Source organism: Arachis stenosperma, chromosome 2 (genome assembly GCF_014773155.1).
Source record: "Arachis stenosperma cultivar V10309 chromosome 2, arast.V10309.gnm1.PFL2, whole genome shotgun sequence".
Lineage (NCBI taxonomy): Eukaryota > Viridiplantae > Streptophyta > Magnoliopsida > Fabales > Fabaceae > Arachis > Arachis stenosperma.
Genome location: NC_080378.1, coordinates 106445750 through 106464266, shown reverse-complemented (window position 1 = coordinate 106464266; position 18517 = coordinate 106445750). Strand labels below are relative to the sequence as shown.

At 34.8% G+C, this 18517-nt stretch overlaps 1 protein-coding gene across 1 annotated transcript; it reads right to left on the bottom strand.

Moving 5' to 3' along the window:
• Positions 1–13109: 13109 nt before the first annotated feature.
• On the bottom strand, positions 13110–14734 carry LOC130960195 (UDP-glycosyltransferase 72D1-like). The gene has a single exon (XM_057885522.1). The coding sequence runs from the start codon at positions 14649–14651 to the stop codon at positions 13176–13178; it is 1476 nt and encodes a 491-aa protein (XP_057741505.1). The 5' UTR covers positions 14652–14734; the 3' UTR covers positions 13110–13175.
• Between the last annotated feature and the right edge of the window lie 3783 nt (positions 14735–18517).

The window sequence follows — 18517 nt, the reverse complement described above, 5'->3', positions numbered from 1 at the left end:
GTCTCTAACAAATTGGCACAGATTCATTGCAAAGAGCTGGTGAGAAAATATCGTCCTACCTTTTTCATTATTATGAAAAATCATTCACCTTTTTAGAATCTTAAAGTGTTTTGACAGAGACTGAAATTTCATTCTATTGGTATTGTAGAGGTTTCAGGTCATAAACAAGGTATTTGGTTTCTCTCTTCTATTCCAAATGTTCCTTGTAGGTTTATTAGTAATTTTAATCAATGTCTCACTTTTAAATTTTGCCAAGGCAATATGAATTAGAGATGCAGTGCAATGTATGCTAGTCCTCATTTTAATAGTAGAGTCTTGTTGTGGAAACATCTTTTATCTTTGGCTTCTTCTTTTGATGGTATGTGGCTTGTGCTTAGGGATTTTATGAGGTCAAAGGAGGCTCCCTTTCTGTTTAAAGGGCTGAGATCTTTGTCTCGATCCTAGAAGATTGTGGCTTACTTGACCTTCGTATGATTGGTAGGAACTTCACTTGGTATAGAAGAATTCAAAATTATAGAGACATAGAAGAGAAGTTAGACAAGACTCTTATCAATAGTTCTTGGTTTTCACTGTTTCTAAAAGTTTATGCAGAAATTTTCAATAGACTTCATTCAGACCACTACCCAATCTTAGTGAGATGTGAAGGTGCTCCTCAACTCAACGATGCTTGTCTCTTTAGGTTCCAAGCTGATTGGGCTACTCACCTAGCATATAGACATGTTGTGTAGTAAAATTGGAGGCGTGGGGTCTTGGTGTGTAACTGAAAATCTTCACAAGGTGCAAGAAGGTTCTTTGAATTTTAATTCCAAAATTTTTGGTAATATTTTTGTGAAAAAGAAAGCTAGAAAGCAAATTGAATCCATCTAGAAGAGGCTTGAGTTGGTTGATTCTCTTTCTCTTAGAACAAAGAAAAGGAGCTTACAGATGAGTATAATTGCATTCGTTTAGAGGAAGAATTTTTTTGGTTTTAAAAGTCCCGAGAATAGTAGGTTCATTTTGGAGACAGGAATACAAAAGTTTTTCACCTCCAATCTCTGAATCATAGGAAACATAATAAGATTAATGGGTTGTTTTTAAATGATGGTACTTGGTCTATGGATCAAGATGCTTTTTAAAATGAAGCCATATCTTTTTACAAGCAACTTCTTTGTTCAACATAGGAAGTGAATTTGGATTGTCTTGGGGATATTCGCTTACCCTCTTTAAGTGATGAATCTTGTCAGAATCTCACTATAATAGTAACGCTCGCTAAGGTAAAAGAAGTTATTTTTGGTATGAATTTCTTTAAGGCTCCAGGCTCGGATGGCTTTCAAGCTTTTTTCCTTTAAAGAGTATTGGGAGATTCTTGGTTTGGATATTTGGAGGCTTATTCAGAATGCTTTCTCAGATAGTTACATTGACCCTTCATTTATGAAAATTCTCATAGTGCTTATTCCCAAAGTGGAGGTGCCTAATTACATGAAAGATTTTAGGCCGATTAGCCTGTGTAATGTGGTGTATAAGATTATCACCAAAGTTTTGGTGAACCGGCTCCGACCTTTTTTGACAGATATCATTGGACCTCTTCAAGGCGGTTTCATCCAAGGCATGGGGCACACCAGAGAACGTTATCATTGCTAAGGAGATTCTCCATTTCATAAAGAAAACATAATTGCACAAAGGAACGTTGGCCTGTAAAATCGATTTAGAGAAGGCTTATGATAGGGTTGACTGGAGCTTCCTTGAGCATTCCCTTAGGGGTTTTGGTTTTCCCACTGCTACTATCAAACTTATCATGTCCTGTGTCCAAGCTTTCTCTCTTTCAATTCTTTAGAATGGCAGCAAGTTAGATAAGTTTGTCCCTAAGAGGGGTCTTCGGCAAGGAGATTGTATGTTCCCTTATTTGTTTGTTATTTGTATGGAACATTTAGCTTGCTATGGTACTAATCAGGTTCATATGGGTATATGAGGTCCAGTGACTGTTTCTAAAGGGGGACCTAGGGTCTCCCATCTTATGTTTACTGATGATTTGTTGCTTTTCTGCAAAGCCAGGAAATCTCAAGTCCAAGTTGTTATGAATTACCTGAACTTATTTTGCAAAGCTTCCGAGATGAGAATTAATTTAGATAAATCCAAAGCTCTTTGTTCCAAGAATATTTCTAATAAAAGGAAAGAAATGTTCATCGAAGTTTCTACCATTAGATTCACCCAGGATCTTGAAAAGTATCTCGACGTCAATATTAATCACTCCAGGGTGTCCAGAGCTTCCTGTAATAGTGTCATGGATAAAATAAGGAGTCAGCTTGCTAATTGGAAAGGGCGTCTCTTGAATAGGGCTGGGCGGCTCTGTTTGATTAATTCAATAATGGCCTCTTTACCAGTTTATCAAATGCAGGTTTCATTCTTTTCTATCAATGTCACTAATAAGATATCTTTGTTAATGCACTGATTTCTTTGCAAGGGCCAGATTGATGGAAGGTATATGAGTCTTGTCAATTGGAGGACGATGGTCACCCCGAAGAAGTTTGATAGACTTGGGATTAGAGATCCTGCTTGCGCCAATATAGCACTGTTAGGCAAATTTGTTTGGCAATTTTTTCAGTGTCCAGAGAAACTTTGGATGCAAATGCTTGCTACTAAATATAAGAACAGAAGCTTGTCCTCCTATAAGAATGCTTCCTATATTTGGATAAGTATTGTGAAGGCTTATCAAGTTTTGAAAGAGGGTTTTTCTTGGTGTATTGATTCTCTAAATGGTTCTTTTTAGTTTGATTCTTGGAGAAGAGAAGGTGTAGTCGCAAATGAGTTTCCATATGTCTGCATCGCAGATACTGACCTTGCTATTGGTGATCTTTGGAGAGATGGTTATTGGAATGTCAATGTAATTTACACTACTATACCTGATATTTTGTCTCTAAATATTAATTCTTACAATTCTGATGTGGAATCTGGGGACATAGCAGGTTGGAGATAGGATGCATCAAGTTAAAAAATTTACTCTTCTAGTAGTGGTTACTTATGGCTTTGCAAGCATAAATATGGATGGGAGGAGACTGAAGAGTGGCTCTGGCTTTGGAGAACCTAGGTACTTGAGAAATTTAAATTTCTTGTTTGGCTTTGCCTCCATAATGCTCTTCCAACTGCTATTTTTAGACATCATCGTGGGCTTTCTTCTTCTGATTTATGCCCACGTTGCTCCCTAGCTCCAGAAACCGTCCTTCATTGTTTACGTGATTGTCCAAAAGTTAGTGCAGTTTGGCAAATTTTACATTTTAATGATGTTCACTGTCTATCCTTGAAACAGTGGGTATCTGAATGTAAGAATGTCAATGCTACTTTTTTTCTTCTTCTTTAGTCTTTGGTGGATTTGGAGAGACATGAATAATGATGTTTTCAATCCTATGAATTCTTGGCCTTTTAATAAAGTGCTATCATTAATCTTAGCATATGATAAGGAATTAAAATATTTGTTCACTAAACTTAATGATGTCCATTTATCTTGCCCGAGCTCATCTTGGTCTCCTCCTCCTGGGGGGATGTTTAAGATTAATAGTGATACTAGTATCCATGACGATTGTACTGGCTTTGGCTGTATTATTAGAAACTCGGATGGTGTCTGGAAAGGTGGTTGTATTGGGGTTCTGCCGCTAGGAATGGTTCTTTGTTGTGAGCTTTTTACTATTTGCAAGGAATTACTTTTGACTTGGGAGGCAGGGTACATGCAGGTTTCTTGTGAGACAGACTGTTTGGAAGCTTTTCTCCTAGTTCAAGATCATTTTTATTAACATCCAAAGTGCTTATCATGATTTGGTTTCTAAAATTTATAAGATTTTGACTTGGAATTGGAGAGCTAATATCAAGGTAATTCAAAGAACAGCCAACCATGTTGCAGATGCCATGTCAAAGTTTGCAGCAGTGAACAATATCCCTCAAACTGAGTTATTGAGGCCTTGGGATGAGCTTCATGTCTTACTTACAAGGGACTTAGCTGCTGGTTTTTAGGAGGCTTTCCTCTCCCTTTTGTTTCTTTTGTTTTTTTTTCTTTCCTTTCTTGTCTAGTCACAAAAAAATTACTCTGTTAGTTTCTATAGTTTTATCGAATTTTCAATTAGGTTCTTATACTTTTTTTCCTTTCAATTAGTTCCTACACTGTTTTTAATTTTATAATTAGGTCCTTTCTAGTGTAAAAAATATTAGAATTAACTAAATATTTCTTTGCAAATTGAAAGTATTCATAATTAAAAATCTAACTATATCTTTGACTATATGTATTTTGGGAGAAATATTCTATTAATTTTATTGAACCAAACAAATAAATCACTCACAAGACCTACTTTATACATGGCACATGACCTATTAACTATTGCTTAAAGAGCTGTCCATTAAGTTGTGAAAGCAAATGCATGACTTTGAAGATGATGGGGGCAGGCGCCGTTTCCAACCAATGGCGGCGAGGCCGGCGCTGTTCACGGTGGACCATTGTAGAAGCTAGCAATTGAGGAGAGGAAAGGTTTCAGCAAGCGTGAGAGGGAAGAGGGGTTGCAATGCCGGGTTAGGTTTCTGAGTTGAGCATGGGTTCCTGTTTTGTTTAGGTTTGTGCTAGGTTGCTGGTTCAGTTTCCGACAAAAAAAATTACTCTGGCTCACAGTTAGTCCAATCGAGAAACCAACATCATTAGCTATCTATTTTTGACTTTTTAGATGTCATTTCATGTCCATTATTATCATTTTGTATGGCCTTAAAATGATAAATGACCTGTTATTGTCTGTACATGAAATTCAAATTCTGAACTTGCAACAAAACACTTGCATACCAAAAACTATTCCTATATTTCTTTCCTTCTTTTTACTCCTTTAATACTTAGTTCTTACTATTTATGAGTAAATACTTAATCTGGCTTCTGATTATTATTTTGAAGGACAAATTGCATCTTGAAAAAAAAAAACAGCCCAATTTAATCTCTGTCCTTTAAGGTAGGGTTAATAGTCAAATTGGTCCCCAAAAGATAGGTCGATCATTATTTTCGTCTTCGAATAATTTTTTTAATCAAATTAGTTCCCGAAAGATTTAACACCAATCTTGTTTGTCCTTCTGTTAAAAGGTTAACACATTTTGTTAACGTTTTTTCACGTGTATTGTTAAGTGACAAATAAGTAGTAGTGATAAAACGATGCCTTTTTGTGATGTTAAGATGTGTGGTGTTTGAAACGAAGTCATTCTCTAATATTATTGAGGTAACTCTTCACCTCCATTTACAATCCCTTTTTCTCTTTCACTCTTCTCCTTTCACTAATCAAAACACAAAAACATCACAATACCCAAAGAAAAGGTGATCAGAGCTCTGTTCATTGGAAGGGCTAAGGAAGCCATTGTCAGCGACACTCCACAGAGTGCGACGACGCTTGTTCTTCGCGTTTTAGGCTACCCTTGGTAGGACATTGTTGGCGTTGTCATCGGGTGAGCAGTACAAACTCTTTTGTGCCAATTTTCCCTTTTTTTTAATTTTTTTTTTGTTTTCTGGTGTGAGTGTTGGTATGATCTTCTTTCTAGTTGATTCTTGACTGGTTTTGAGTTATGGCTTTTCTATTGGAGGTAGTTTCTGCTAGGGCTTTGTAAGTTTCTGTTTGATTTGTTGGTTGAAAAATGTGGATGCTCTGTTTTTAAGGAACCAAATGCTTATTTTGTGGATTGTTATATTTTTTTGTTTAGTTCATGTTAAGGGTAGGATTTGGTGTTATGGTGGTCTATATTGATTAAGATCGTGATTGTGGTTTTGTTTCTAAAACATGATTAAATTGTTTACAAAATATAAAAGAAACGAAAAACAGAGTGCACTGTGTGATTGATTGTTATCAATTTTTATTTGTAGATGGAGAATTATCCGATGACATTTATTTTTCATCATGGTGGAAAGTTCAAGAATGATGAAAGTGGATCAAAAATTTATGAACCAAATAATATAGAAGTTTTAATGGAGGTTAAAGGGGGGATACTCTGGATGTTTTCTTTGTAAATGGATACCATAAGGAAGTAGGATATGCAGAGGTGAATGGTTATTTCTGAAAAGTATTGAAAATGTCACTTGAAGTCGGGTTGAGAAAATTAGAAGTAGATGCTGATTTATTAAAAATGGTCAAGGATTGCCGAAGAAATCACAATTTGATAAACATTTATTTTGTTTTCGGAGTCTCAGCATGGTGGAATATATGTGTGAGGATGAGGATGAGTTGGTTATTTTAGAAACCAGCAACACCTATAAATTCAAGGCCACAAATACCCCTAGCCTAATAAGAGATACTATTTAAAGTCCAAATCATTTCCCATATCTAGGCCCAACAATACTCCATCACAGCCATTACCTCGCCCAAACCACAAGTCATGTCTTAACCCAAACCACAGCCTGAAACACAATTAAATCTTCACGACAAATCCTTGAATTTCTCAAATTAGCAACCAAAGTCTTCTAGACAACTCTTCAAAGCTCATTCCCAACCCCAAATACTCATAGCCAACCCTTGAAAACTCATTCCCAACCTCCAACACGCATAGTCAATTTTTGAAGGCTTCTTCCCAACAACTTAAGCTATTCAGCAACCCACTTCTCAGCCCATATCTCAACCTTTCAAGAAGTCTACAATTGGAGATTAAAAATAAAAAATCAATGAACTTCACCACTGTGACAAGGACTGATAGAGTTGTTAAGCCATCTTCACTTAAGGAGGACGGTTACTCTTTCGATTCGTACGAGAGTATCGAAGATAGTCTCTATAAACCTCCAAAATAACAATAAGCACTATTACAAAATTTTACCAATACTCTTAACAGGATCTAACAAAATAACAAGATCACCAATACTTTTATAATTTTTTTACTTTTCCATAGATGACATACAAAGTACTCCAATAACTAACTGATAAGGAAAAAAGAGGATAAATAAGAAGACAAGAATGTAAACGGAATAAAAAGATACATTGAAATTAAAATAGAGAATAAAATGGATAGATTAAAATTGAATACAAAGAAAATCACTCTACTTTCTACCTAATTTATTGTCCCAACAAAAAAATGACTCATCAACCTAACTTGTCCATGCCATAGTTTGAGAATTGAATTGAAGGGACTCCACAACCTTCTACTCAATTTTCCGATGCAACGAGAGAGACTCACTCAACCTCAATTGTCCACACCATGGTTTCATCATGAAACCAAAAAGGGAGATTTTTACACTTCTAATAACTGAATGACGACTACAATAATTTATGAGGTATTTATAACCTCTTATTAGGTTAAAATAAAAAAATCATAAGCCCATAACATAAGGCCCAATTTAATAATTAAATAAACAAAATAAAAAAATATCAAAATAAATTGAACATTCTGAAATATAAACTAATAACTTCTAAATAATACTTGATATCTTCATATCACGAACATTTGAAGCACGTATTATTCTCCTTCTCTTCAAAAAAGATTCATCTTCAAATCTTGTCGTTAAAAAATTAATGTATGAAAAGAACAAATATAAAGAAGATAATTTCTTTTTTTTTTCCTCTTTGCATTGTATGTTTTTTTTTAAATAATGAAATCAACAAGAACAACAAAAACAATAATGAAACACAAGACAGACAAAGATGATAAGAACATAAAAAAGAACGCGAGAAACAATGAACTCTTTTTTGTTTGTTTGACACAAGAAGATTAAATATAGATTAATAAGGATTAATCTAATACCTTATTTCTGATATCAAATGATAAGGAAAAATAGGATAAACAAAAAGACAAGAATTTAAACAGAATAAAAAGATACATTGAAATTAAAATAGAAAATAAAAGGGATAGACTGAAATTGAATACAAAGAGAATCACTCTACTTTCGAACCAATTTATTGACGCAACAAGAAAGGGACTCCTCAACCTTCTACCCAATTTTTTGATACAACAAGAAAGGGATTCACTCAACCTCAATTGTCCACACTATGATTTCATCACGAAACCAAAAAGGAGGTTTTTACACCTCTAATCACTGAATGATGACTATAATAATTTATGAGGTATTTATAACCTCTTATTAGATTAAAATAAAGAAAACCTAAACCCATAACATAAGGTCCAATTTAGTAACTAAATAAATAAAATCAAATACATTTAACTAAATTGAACATTCTAAAATATAAACTAATAACTTCTAAATAATACTTGATTTCTTCATATCGTGAACATTTGAAGCACATATCACTAACATAAGCACTATTACTCCAGCAAACATGAAAATACCCAACATCTTAAGTACTCTGACTTCAGCTTCCAAACTACCTATTCTCCAATCTAGTTTCACTTTTCAATCTTCATAGTCACTCTCAACTTCAAACTCTACTTCTGTCCTACCATTTATAACTTCAAAAACTTCATATTTATTATCATCTATCTAACTAAAGTAGTTACAGTAGCTGTCTTTCTACATATGTCAAGGGCAAAAGTTGAATCCCACATTAGTGGTGAAAGGAGTTTAAAAAATTATAGTTCATACTAATTTAAACTCATCCAAAATCTTAGACAAGTGTGAAACAACCTTCTTGAATTTTCTGGTGTCCTAGATCTCTTAATCATAGGTTTTTGCCCACGAAAATAGGTTCTGTCCATGTTCATACTCTTTTTTTCAATGGAGGAGTTAGAAACGAAGCTACCCAGTGATTGCGGCAACAACCCACCAATTCGTCTTCCACCAGCGCTTCGCATCATGACTTCTAAACATAGGTAATTGCTCTGCGCCACTGCAACACTACTCAACAAGGTGGGTTAATGTCTCCGTGAATCTTGGGATTACAGTTTATACAAATGGGGTCAGGGACTATTTTGACATAATGTAGTGAACATATCCTATCTGCCTCTATCTGGGCACACAATTGTCAACACATGTGACAGTTAACAACCCACGTGTATAACTATTGACAGAAATTGTTAGTCCAAAAACAGAAGTACAAACGAAATTGATGTTAGATCTTTAAGAGATTAATTTGATTAAAAAAATCATTTGAGGACGAAAATGACGATTGCGCTATCTTTCAGGGAGATCAATTTGACCATTAATCCTTTAATGTAATAAGACAACATGATTTTTCTCTCATTTCTACAGTTAACTCATAACGAAAAATTGCTTAGATGACACGTTTAGGTGATGAGCTGGCACGTTAAGTGTTATGTTGTCACTGTCAAATTAGTTAAAAATCTGTTTGTCCCTAAATCCAAATTGGTCATAAATTTATATGTCCTATTCATTCCAACAAAAATAACATCATTTTAAGGTCAAATTGATTAGCGACTTTTTTGTCAAGGACCTATTTATCCTAAAAAAATTTTGATATAATAATTTTTTTCAAATTAAATTTTTATTATTATGATATTCATTATATTAATCTTTTTCATTAAATTATTAAACGTCCAGTATAATAAGTATAAACTAATTAAAAAATTATTCAAATTTAAAATATAATTTATTATGAAACCAAATAAGTAATTCTAATTGTAATTTTTAAATGTATAAATAAAAAATTATTATAAGACAAATTAAAATTCAGTGAACATATTTATTTGACATTGGTGACATATATATATATATATATATATATATATATATATATGATCGTTATAATAATTATACTAGACTTTGAATATTATTTATAGCCATATATAAGGGGTAAGTATTGTTTTAGTTCCTAAAGTTTAGGGTCAAAATCAAATTCGTCCCCAATATTATTTGAATTTAAAATCATCCCCAATGTTTTATTTGGTATCAAAATCGTTCTTTCGACTTTTTATGGACAAAAATACCCTTCACTACCACCATCTTTACCACCACCACCACCACCTCCCTTACTCCCACCAAATACCAATAATCAGATTCAAGAACACCAACAATAACACATTATTCAAATTCGAAAACTAACAACATCAAATTCAACAACAAAATCAATACACAACTACAATAAAATCAGAAAAATTACAAATCAAAATCAGAATCAGAAACAGAATCAGAATTAAAGTAAAAACAAAACAGAAATAAAGCAGAAGCAAAAGCAGACACAGACATAGAAGTACAAGAAACAGAGGCAGAAGTAGAATCAGAAGCAGAAGCAGAAGCAGAAACCAAAGCAGAAGTAGAAGCCAAAACAGAAGAAGAATCTGAATCGGTGATGTGCATGATAAGTGGATATTTTATACGCTTTTTGGGGGTAATTTCATGTAGTTTTTAGTATGTTTTAGTTAGTTTTTAGTATATTTTTATAAGTTTTTAGGAAAAATTCATATTTCTGGACTTTACTATGAGTTTGTGTATTTTTCTGTGATGTCAGGTATTTTCTGGCTGAAATTGAGGGAGTTGAGCAAAAATTTGATTCAGGCTGAAAAAGGATTACTGATGCTGTTGGATTCTGACCTCCCTGCACTCGGAATGGATTTTTTGGAGCTACAGGAGTTCAATTGGCGCGCTCTCAATTGGGTTGGAAAGTAGACATCCAGGACTTTCCAGCAATATATAATAGTCCATACTTTGCTCGAAGATAAATGACGTAAACTGGCGTTTAACGCCAGTTCTATGTTGCATTCTGGCGTTGAACGCCAGAAACAGGTTGCAAGTTGGAGTTAAACACCAGAAACAGGTTGCAACCTGACGTTTAACTCCAAAAATAGCCCAGGAACGTGAGAAGCTTAAGTCTCAACCCCAGCACACACCAAGTGGGCCCCAGAAGTAGATTTCTGCACTATCTATCTTAGTTTACTCATTTTTTGTAAACCTAGGTTACTAGTTTAGTATTTAAACAACTTTTAGAGACTTATTTTGTACCTCATGAAATTTTAGATTTGAACTTTGTATTTTCTGACGGCATGAGTCTCTAAACTCCATTGTTGGAGGTGAGGAGCTCTGCAGCGTCTCGATGAATTAATGCAATTATTTCTGTTTTCTATTCAAACACGCTTGTTTCTATCTAAGATATTCATTCGCACTTCAATATGAAGAAGGTGATGATCCGTGACACTCATCACCATTCTCAACCTATGAACGTGTGCCTGACAACCACCTCCGTTCTACATTAGATTGAATGAGTATCTCTTAGATTCCTTAATCAGAGTCTTCATGGTATAAGCTAGAATCCATTGGCAGCATCCTTGAGAATTCAGAAAGTCTAAACCTTGTCTGTGGTATTCCGAGTAGGATTCAGGGATTGGATAACTGTGACGAGCTTCAAACTCATGAGTGTTGGGCGTAGTGACAGACGCAAAAGGATCAATGGATCCTATTCCGACATGATCGAGAACCGACAGATGATTAGTCGTGTGGTGACAGCGCATTTTGACCATTTTTACTGAGAGGATGGATGGTAGCCATTGACAACGGTGATCCACCAACACACAGCTTGCCATAGAAGGAACCTTGCGTGCGTGAAGAAGATGACAGTAGGAAAGCAGAGATTCAGAAGACAAAGCATCTCCAAAACTCCAACACATTCTCCATTACAGCGTAACCATTACTCTTTTCATGCTCTTTCACTTTTTACAATTGAAACTAAAGAACCTTATTGGTATCCTGACTAAGAATAATAAGATAACCATAGCTTGCTTCAAGCCGGCAATCTCTGTGGGATCGACCCTTACTCACGTAAGGTATTACTTGGACGACCCAGTGCACTTGTTGGTTAGTTGTGCAGAATTACATAGTGTGAGTGTAATTTTCGTACACCAGTGCAGTGGCGAGGACGCGGAGTGGTGGCGAGATCAGTAGCAGCAACGGCAGTGGCAGAGCGCGACTCCCTGGCTCGTGTCTCCTCTCTCCCTCGCGAGCTCTCTCTCCCTTTAGTTCTGATTCCAGTCGACGACGACAGCTCCAAGTTTCGTCGGCACCTTCCCCCCTTCCCCATCTTCTTCTCCCCCCTTAAAGTATGTGCTAATTAACTTTGTTGACTTAATAGTTAATATCACTTCTCATGATTTTTTATTGTGTAATTTTTTGCATGTTTTTAAATAAAATAATAATCATAAAAAATTTATTATTTTTTAAGCATTATGAATGTTACTTGTTTAATATCTAATAATTCACTCATTTATTAAGTATTATTATGAAATTATTACAAAAGAGTACAAGAGATTTTAAATTCTAATTACAATTAAAAAAAAACTAGTAATGTATTACTAATTTACAGAGTTGCTTCTCTTTAAATTATAGTACAAATTTATTAATTATATTTTAGTTTTTGCTAGTATCCTTTGTTTTTAATTACATAATTTTTTATTTATATATTTAAAAATTTCATTTAGAATTATTTACTTGATTTTGAAATTATATTTTAAATTTGAATATTTTATTAATTAATATATACTTATTATACTGTCCATTTAATAATTTATTTTAAAAAAATAATATAATGAACATAATAATAATAAAAACTTGAATTTTAAAAAAAGTATTATATTAAAAGTTTTTTTATGACAAATAAATTCCTAATAAATAAGCTCTTGAATAATTTAATCTCAAAATAATATCGTTTCTCAAAAAAAATAAAGACAAATAAGTTCATAACCAATTTAAATTTATAAATAAATAGGTTTCTAACTAATTTGATGGTGATAACATGATACTTAACGTATCGGCTTCTTATCACCCAAATATACCATCAAAGTAATTTTCGTTACGAATTAACGATAAAAATAATGGAGGAATCATATTGTCCTATTGGGCTGGGACTATACTGAGCTTTCTTTGTCAAATAACGTTTTGTGCTACGAAATAATTGTCAGACACTGGATAAAAATATTGGCCAAAAAATGACCATTCAAATTAAAAATGTTTGTTTTATACTAATTTGGAATCGTTTGACTAGAGCACTAAATTGTTACTTTAAACAATAATGCATCACGCAACGGAATATAGTAATGATTCGCGTGTCATTGAAAAGAAAAATATAAACAAACACGTTCAAAAGTCAAATTTGACAGCAGAAAGTAGTTGCTGCTGCTTTAGTTTTAGTTTTAATTTTATTTCATTTGTAAAATTTAAAACGGTTACTTGATTCACAATTTCTCTAGTTAGTCAAGCATAACAGAAACAAAAAAAGGGATCAACAATTGTAAAGAAAAAATTCAAGCAAACATGTTCATCAATATTTTATTTCTTCATAAAAATCTTACACTAGAGTTGTCACTAATCACACCCCATTTGTGTGACTTATTTTTACAAATGCATTTCTCATCTCACAAAATGAAGGACCATCTTGAGACCAAGCTTTTTCTGCTATGTGCTTAAGCTCCTTAACCCTTTTCCTCATTGCACAACCTTCAATGTCCTCCTTATCCATTATCTTACATATAGTTTTTCCTATCTCTTCACTTCCAACAACTTTTGTAGATTGTGCCACATTCAATCTAATTCCAATTCCAATTTCTTTAGCCATCGTTTCTGCATTCATCAATTGATCTGCAAACAGAGGCCACCCAACAATTGGAACCCCACATGACACACTCTCTAGTATTGAGTTCCATCCACAATGTGACACAAACACTCCAATTGATGAATGCTTCAAAATCTCCAATTGTGGTGCCCAATCCATTACCACCAAACCCCTGTTTTGTATCTTGTGGAATTCATCTGGGAAAGCACTAACCGATCCTTGAGTTTTAGGGACGCCATTCGATCCGGCATCCTCGCCTGCTGTGAGATAACGATCGTTCCCGGCTTTTGTAGATGGTGGCCTTAAAGACCAAACAAATTTCTTCCCACTTAGCTCCAATCCCAAAGCCATCTCTTTGATTTGTTCATGTGACATTGTGTATCCACTACCAAGTGATACATATATCACTGACTCTTCTTCTTGCTTGTCTAACCAATCAATAACATGATCTCTATTTTCATCGTCACAATTCTGCTTCTTAGCTTCCCTGATCAATGGTCCAATTGGATAAATTGGTACCTTGTATATTTTTCCACTTCTTAGAGCTAAGATTGTCTTAGCCTCTAGCTCAAGAAAAGTGTTCACAAAAATTCCATTAACCTTTCTTAACTCCTCACACATTGGAAGATATTCATGATACAATTGATCATTCCTATCAAGAAATGGTGAGAACAAATCACAAGGGCTTATGGGGTTGCAACCAGGGATTCGGATAAACTCTTCTTGATCTGTGTACTCACCTTCCACAACTTTATCTAATGTTGGTGTGTGAAGTGAAAGTGCAACATTCCATGCACTTGAAGGCCAAAATACAAACTTTGACATGTTGAAGTGTTCAGCAATAGGCAGCACCAGTGATCCAAATAGCTCAGTGATGAGAATTGTTGGTTTTGGTGATGTCATGGTTGAGATTTCGTGACAAATAAATGGGATCGATTCTTTCATTATGATTGCTAGCTTTGTTCCCATGTTTGCATTAGCAGGAGCATCAATAGGAGGCAGATGAATGATGTCAAAGAGGCCTTGTTTCACTGATGATTGAAGAATATTTGTTTCTACTTGAGGCTTAGAAGATTTGTTGTTAATTGAAGCTATAAACAAGGTTACTTTGGTAATTATGGTATGTGACACAAGGTGTTTGGCAAGTTCAAGAAAAGGGATTATGTGACCCATACCTGGTGGACATAGAAGTGCAGCATGATAATGAGTTGTTGAAGTGTTTGTAATTGTCATGGTTATGGAAATATGAATAAGAGGAATGATGAATGAAACTAATGTTAGAGATGAAGTGAGATTTGATGATGAATAATAAAAGTAACTTGTTATTTTTATAAGTGAGATTTGTTGAAGAATATAAGTAATCTATTATTTTAATAAGTATTCATTCAACATTTTTTTAATATAATAATAATCCTCCTATTTAAATATTTAGGCTGCTGTGATTTGGATAGTCAGCATTGATAATGTTACATTTTTTTTTATTTCTTCCCAGTCAAGTCAACTTATATTGCACTATTGCTTGATGATAACACCACATTCTTTGGTGCATAAACAAACAAATGAAGGAAAATAAAACAATTAAATGTGATTGGTAAAACGTGAAAATTCAATGCAGAATGAAGACTTGAAGTTTCCAAAAAACAAAGGAAAAAGAAAAAGAGGTGCACAAAATGCAAAATCAGTTTTCAGTGAATTGATCAAAGGCTTTTCGTGAGAATAATTCACAGATTTTTCAGGGCACGAGAATTGGAATATAATAAGTTGAAAATCTTGGTGCGAGTTGAACCAGTTATTCTCATTGATACCTTAGAATATTATTTGTAAATGCGAATTAATTGAATTAGTTTTTACTTTTTAGGCTAAAAGTTGGTTGGTATAGTTACTAGTTATTAAGAAATGGATTTTAATCTCACAGAGCTTCAAGTTCAACTCCTATAGCTAACTTGAGATAATGATAATCTATAAACATTTTTTTAAAACGGTTAATAGAATAATTGATGTCAAACTTATTTAAATTTTGCTATAAACAAAATTTAATTTTTTTGTTGGTTTTGTAATGAATTTGCACACACAAGGACTTGATACTTTGATTTGAATCTTTCGTCAATTGAATTTGATGAACTATGAAGCGCGAAGTGTTTAGATTTGCGTCTCAAACATATTTCAGGCATAATGCTCATTCCACAATCGATACTCATCTAATATATTTGTTTTATGTCAATTGTGTTTTAACAAAAAAAATTAAACATATTTAAACACACCTAAATAATAAATACTATTATGTATCGACATGTTCAATCTTATTCTTTTATTATATTTTTAAAATTAATTTTAAAATAATATATATTATTATTTATTAAAAAAATATTTTAAATATTTTATACAATTAAAAAAGATATTAAAAATATTTAATGATATTAGTTTGTTTTTAATATTAAAAAAATATAAAAAATTTATTATAATTCTTTTAAAATATAGTTTAATACGATATATATCGTGTTATTCTATCTTACAAAAAAAATTAAAATTAATATATTTATGTGTCTTATATTATATCGTATCTCATATTTTAATATCCAGGCTTTATAGGTGATAAATATTATAGGAAGGCTTTCCAATGCTCCAGTCAACTTTTTTGGATCTTTGGTGATCCAGGGTGCAGTACCATTGAGATATATTATTAAAAATGTTGAGGGTGCAGATTTATTAGGATTATTATGGTGTAGAACCATAGAAAAAGGGTGCAAGGTGTTCCCAAAACCTATTGAAGAGGTGACAAGCAAAAGCTACAGGAGTTTTCCTAGTTTGGGGGCAGTTGTAGTGTGTTGTTAAATTATTGAGCCACAGCTATTAAGCCAGCTCGGTAGTGGAGTGGTAGCATGGAGTTGGTTTTTTTGTGGACTAAATGGGCCTGGTTGTTTATGTTGGATCGGGTAAGTTATAAAAACCATCTCCCACCCCCATTTCATTACCTGAATATAATTATTCGTAACCTAGCGCAGCCATCGTAGAAGAAACTAGGAACCCCTCTCTCTAAACGCGATACCCAACCCCACGCAGTTCTCCTAGGACCTCGCAAACCGTCGAGGTCGCGCGGAAGCAGCACCTCACAGCCACTCCCAGTCCCAGGAACCAACGCCCCCTAACCCCATGCGAGTCCCGTTGAAGAACCGCCTCCAAGCAGCTCCGGAGAGCCAAGAAGCAGCGTGGACCATCCCCTCCCAACAGTGGCATACCGGCGAACCTTACCCCTTCGGAGAGCCAAGAACCTTAATACCTGGCAGATCCAGTAGTTCCAGCTGCATGCATCATATGGATAGAAATGGGTTGCCCTTGTTGTTTGATACTGATGAGCGGATAATTTGTATACTTTTTGGCATTGTTTTTAGTATGATTTTGGTAGTTTTAGTTTAGTTCTTAGTATATTTTTATTAGTTTTTAGTTAAAATTCACTCTTCTGGACTTTACTATGAGTTTGTGTGTTTTTCTGTGATTTCAGGTATTTTCTGGCTGAAATTGAGGGATCTGAGCAAAAATCTGATCCAGAGACTCAAAAGGACTGCAGATGCTGTTGGATTCTGACCTCCCTGCACTCGAAGTGGATTTTCTAGAGCTACAGAAGCCCAATTGGCGCGCTCTCAACGGCGTTGGAAAGTAGACATCCTGGGCTTTCCAGCAATATATAATAGTCCATACTTTGCCCAAGATTTGATGGCCCAAACCGGCGTTCAAAGTCACCTCAAGAAATTCCAGCGTTAAACGCCGGAACTGGCACCTAATTGGGAGTTAAACGCCCAAACTGGCACTAAAGCTGGCGTTTAACTCCAAGGGGAGTCTCTACACGAAATTGCTTCATTGCTCAGCCCAAGCACACACCAAGTGGGCCCGGAAGAGGATTTTTATGTCATTTACTCATTTCTGTACACCCTAGGCTACTAGTTTCTTATAAGTAGGACCTTTTGCTATTGTATAGAAATCTTTTGATCACTTTTAGATCTCTAGATCATCTTTGGACATTTTAGTTCTTAGATCATTGGGAGGCTGGCCATTCGGCCATGCCTAGACCTTATGCTTATGTATTTTCAACGGTGGAGTTTCTACACATCATAGATTAAGGTGTGGAGCTCTGCTGTACCTCGAGTATTAATGCAATTACTATTGTTCTTTCATTCAAATTCCGCTTGTTCTTTATCCAAGATATCACTTGTTCTTCAACATGATGAAGGTGATGATTGACGCCCATCACCATTCTCACTCATGAACAAAGTGACTGACAACCACTCTTGTTCTACAAGCATTCGAGGCTTGGTGAATATCTCTTGGATTCCTGATTGCACGATGCATGGTTGATCGCCTGACAACCGAGTGCTCGCCTGACAAACGAGCCAACCATTCCGTGAGATCAGAGTCTTCGTGGTATAGGCAAGAACTGATGGCAGCATTCAAGAGAATCCGGAAGGTCTAACCTTGTCTGTGGTATTCTGAGTAGGATTCAATGATTGAATGACTGTGACGTGCTTCAAACCTGTAACCTACTGGGCGTTAGTGACAGACGCAAAAGAGTTATTCTATTCCGGTAGGGGAGGGAACCACACCGGTGATTGGCAGCACTGTGACAGAGTGTGTGCATTAGCTTTCACTGCGAGGATGGGAGGTAGCTGCTGACAACAGTGAGACCCTATACAAGCTTGCCATGGAAAGGAGTAAGAAGGGTTGGATGAAGACAGTAGAAAAGCAGAGAGACGGAAGGGAAGGCATCTTCATGCGCTTATCTGAAGTTCCTACCAATGAATTACATAAGTATCACTATCTTTATCTTTTATGTTATTTTCGTTCATCACCATATATATCTGAGTTTGCCTGACTAAGATTTACAAGATGACCATAGCTTGCTTCAATACTAACAATCTCCGTGGGATCGACCCTTACTCACGTAAGGTTTATTACTTGGACGACCCAGTGCACTTGCTGGTTAGTTGTGCGAAGTTGTGTAATGCCATGGTATTGAGCGCACCAAGTTTTTGGAGCCATTACCAGGGATTATGAGAGTTGTGAAAAAGTATAGTTCACAATTTCGCGCACCAAGTTTTTGGCGCCGT

Excerpts from the sequence above, each read along its gene's own strand:
- LOC130960195 (XM_057885522.1), bottom strand. The coding sequence starts at position 14,651 with ATGACAATTACAAACACTTCAACAACTCATTATCATGCTGCACTTCTA.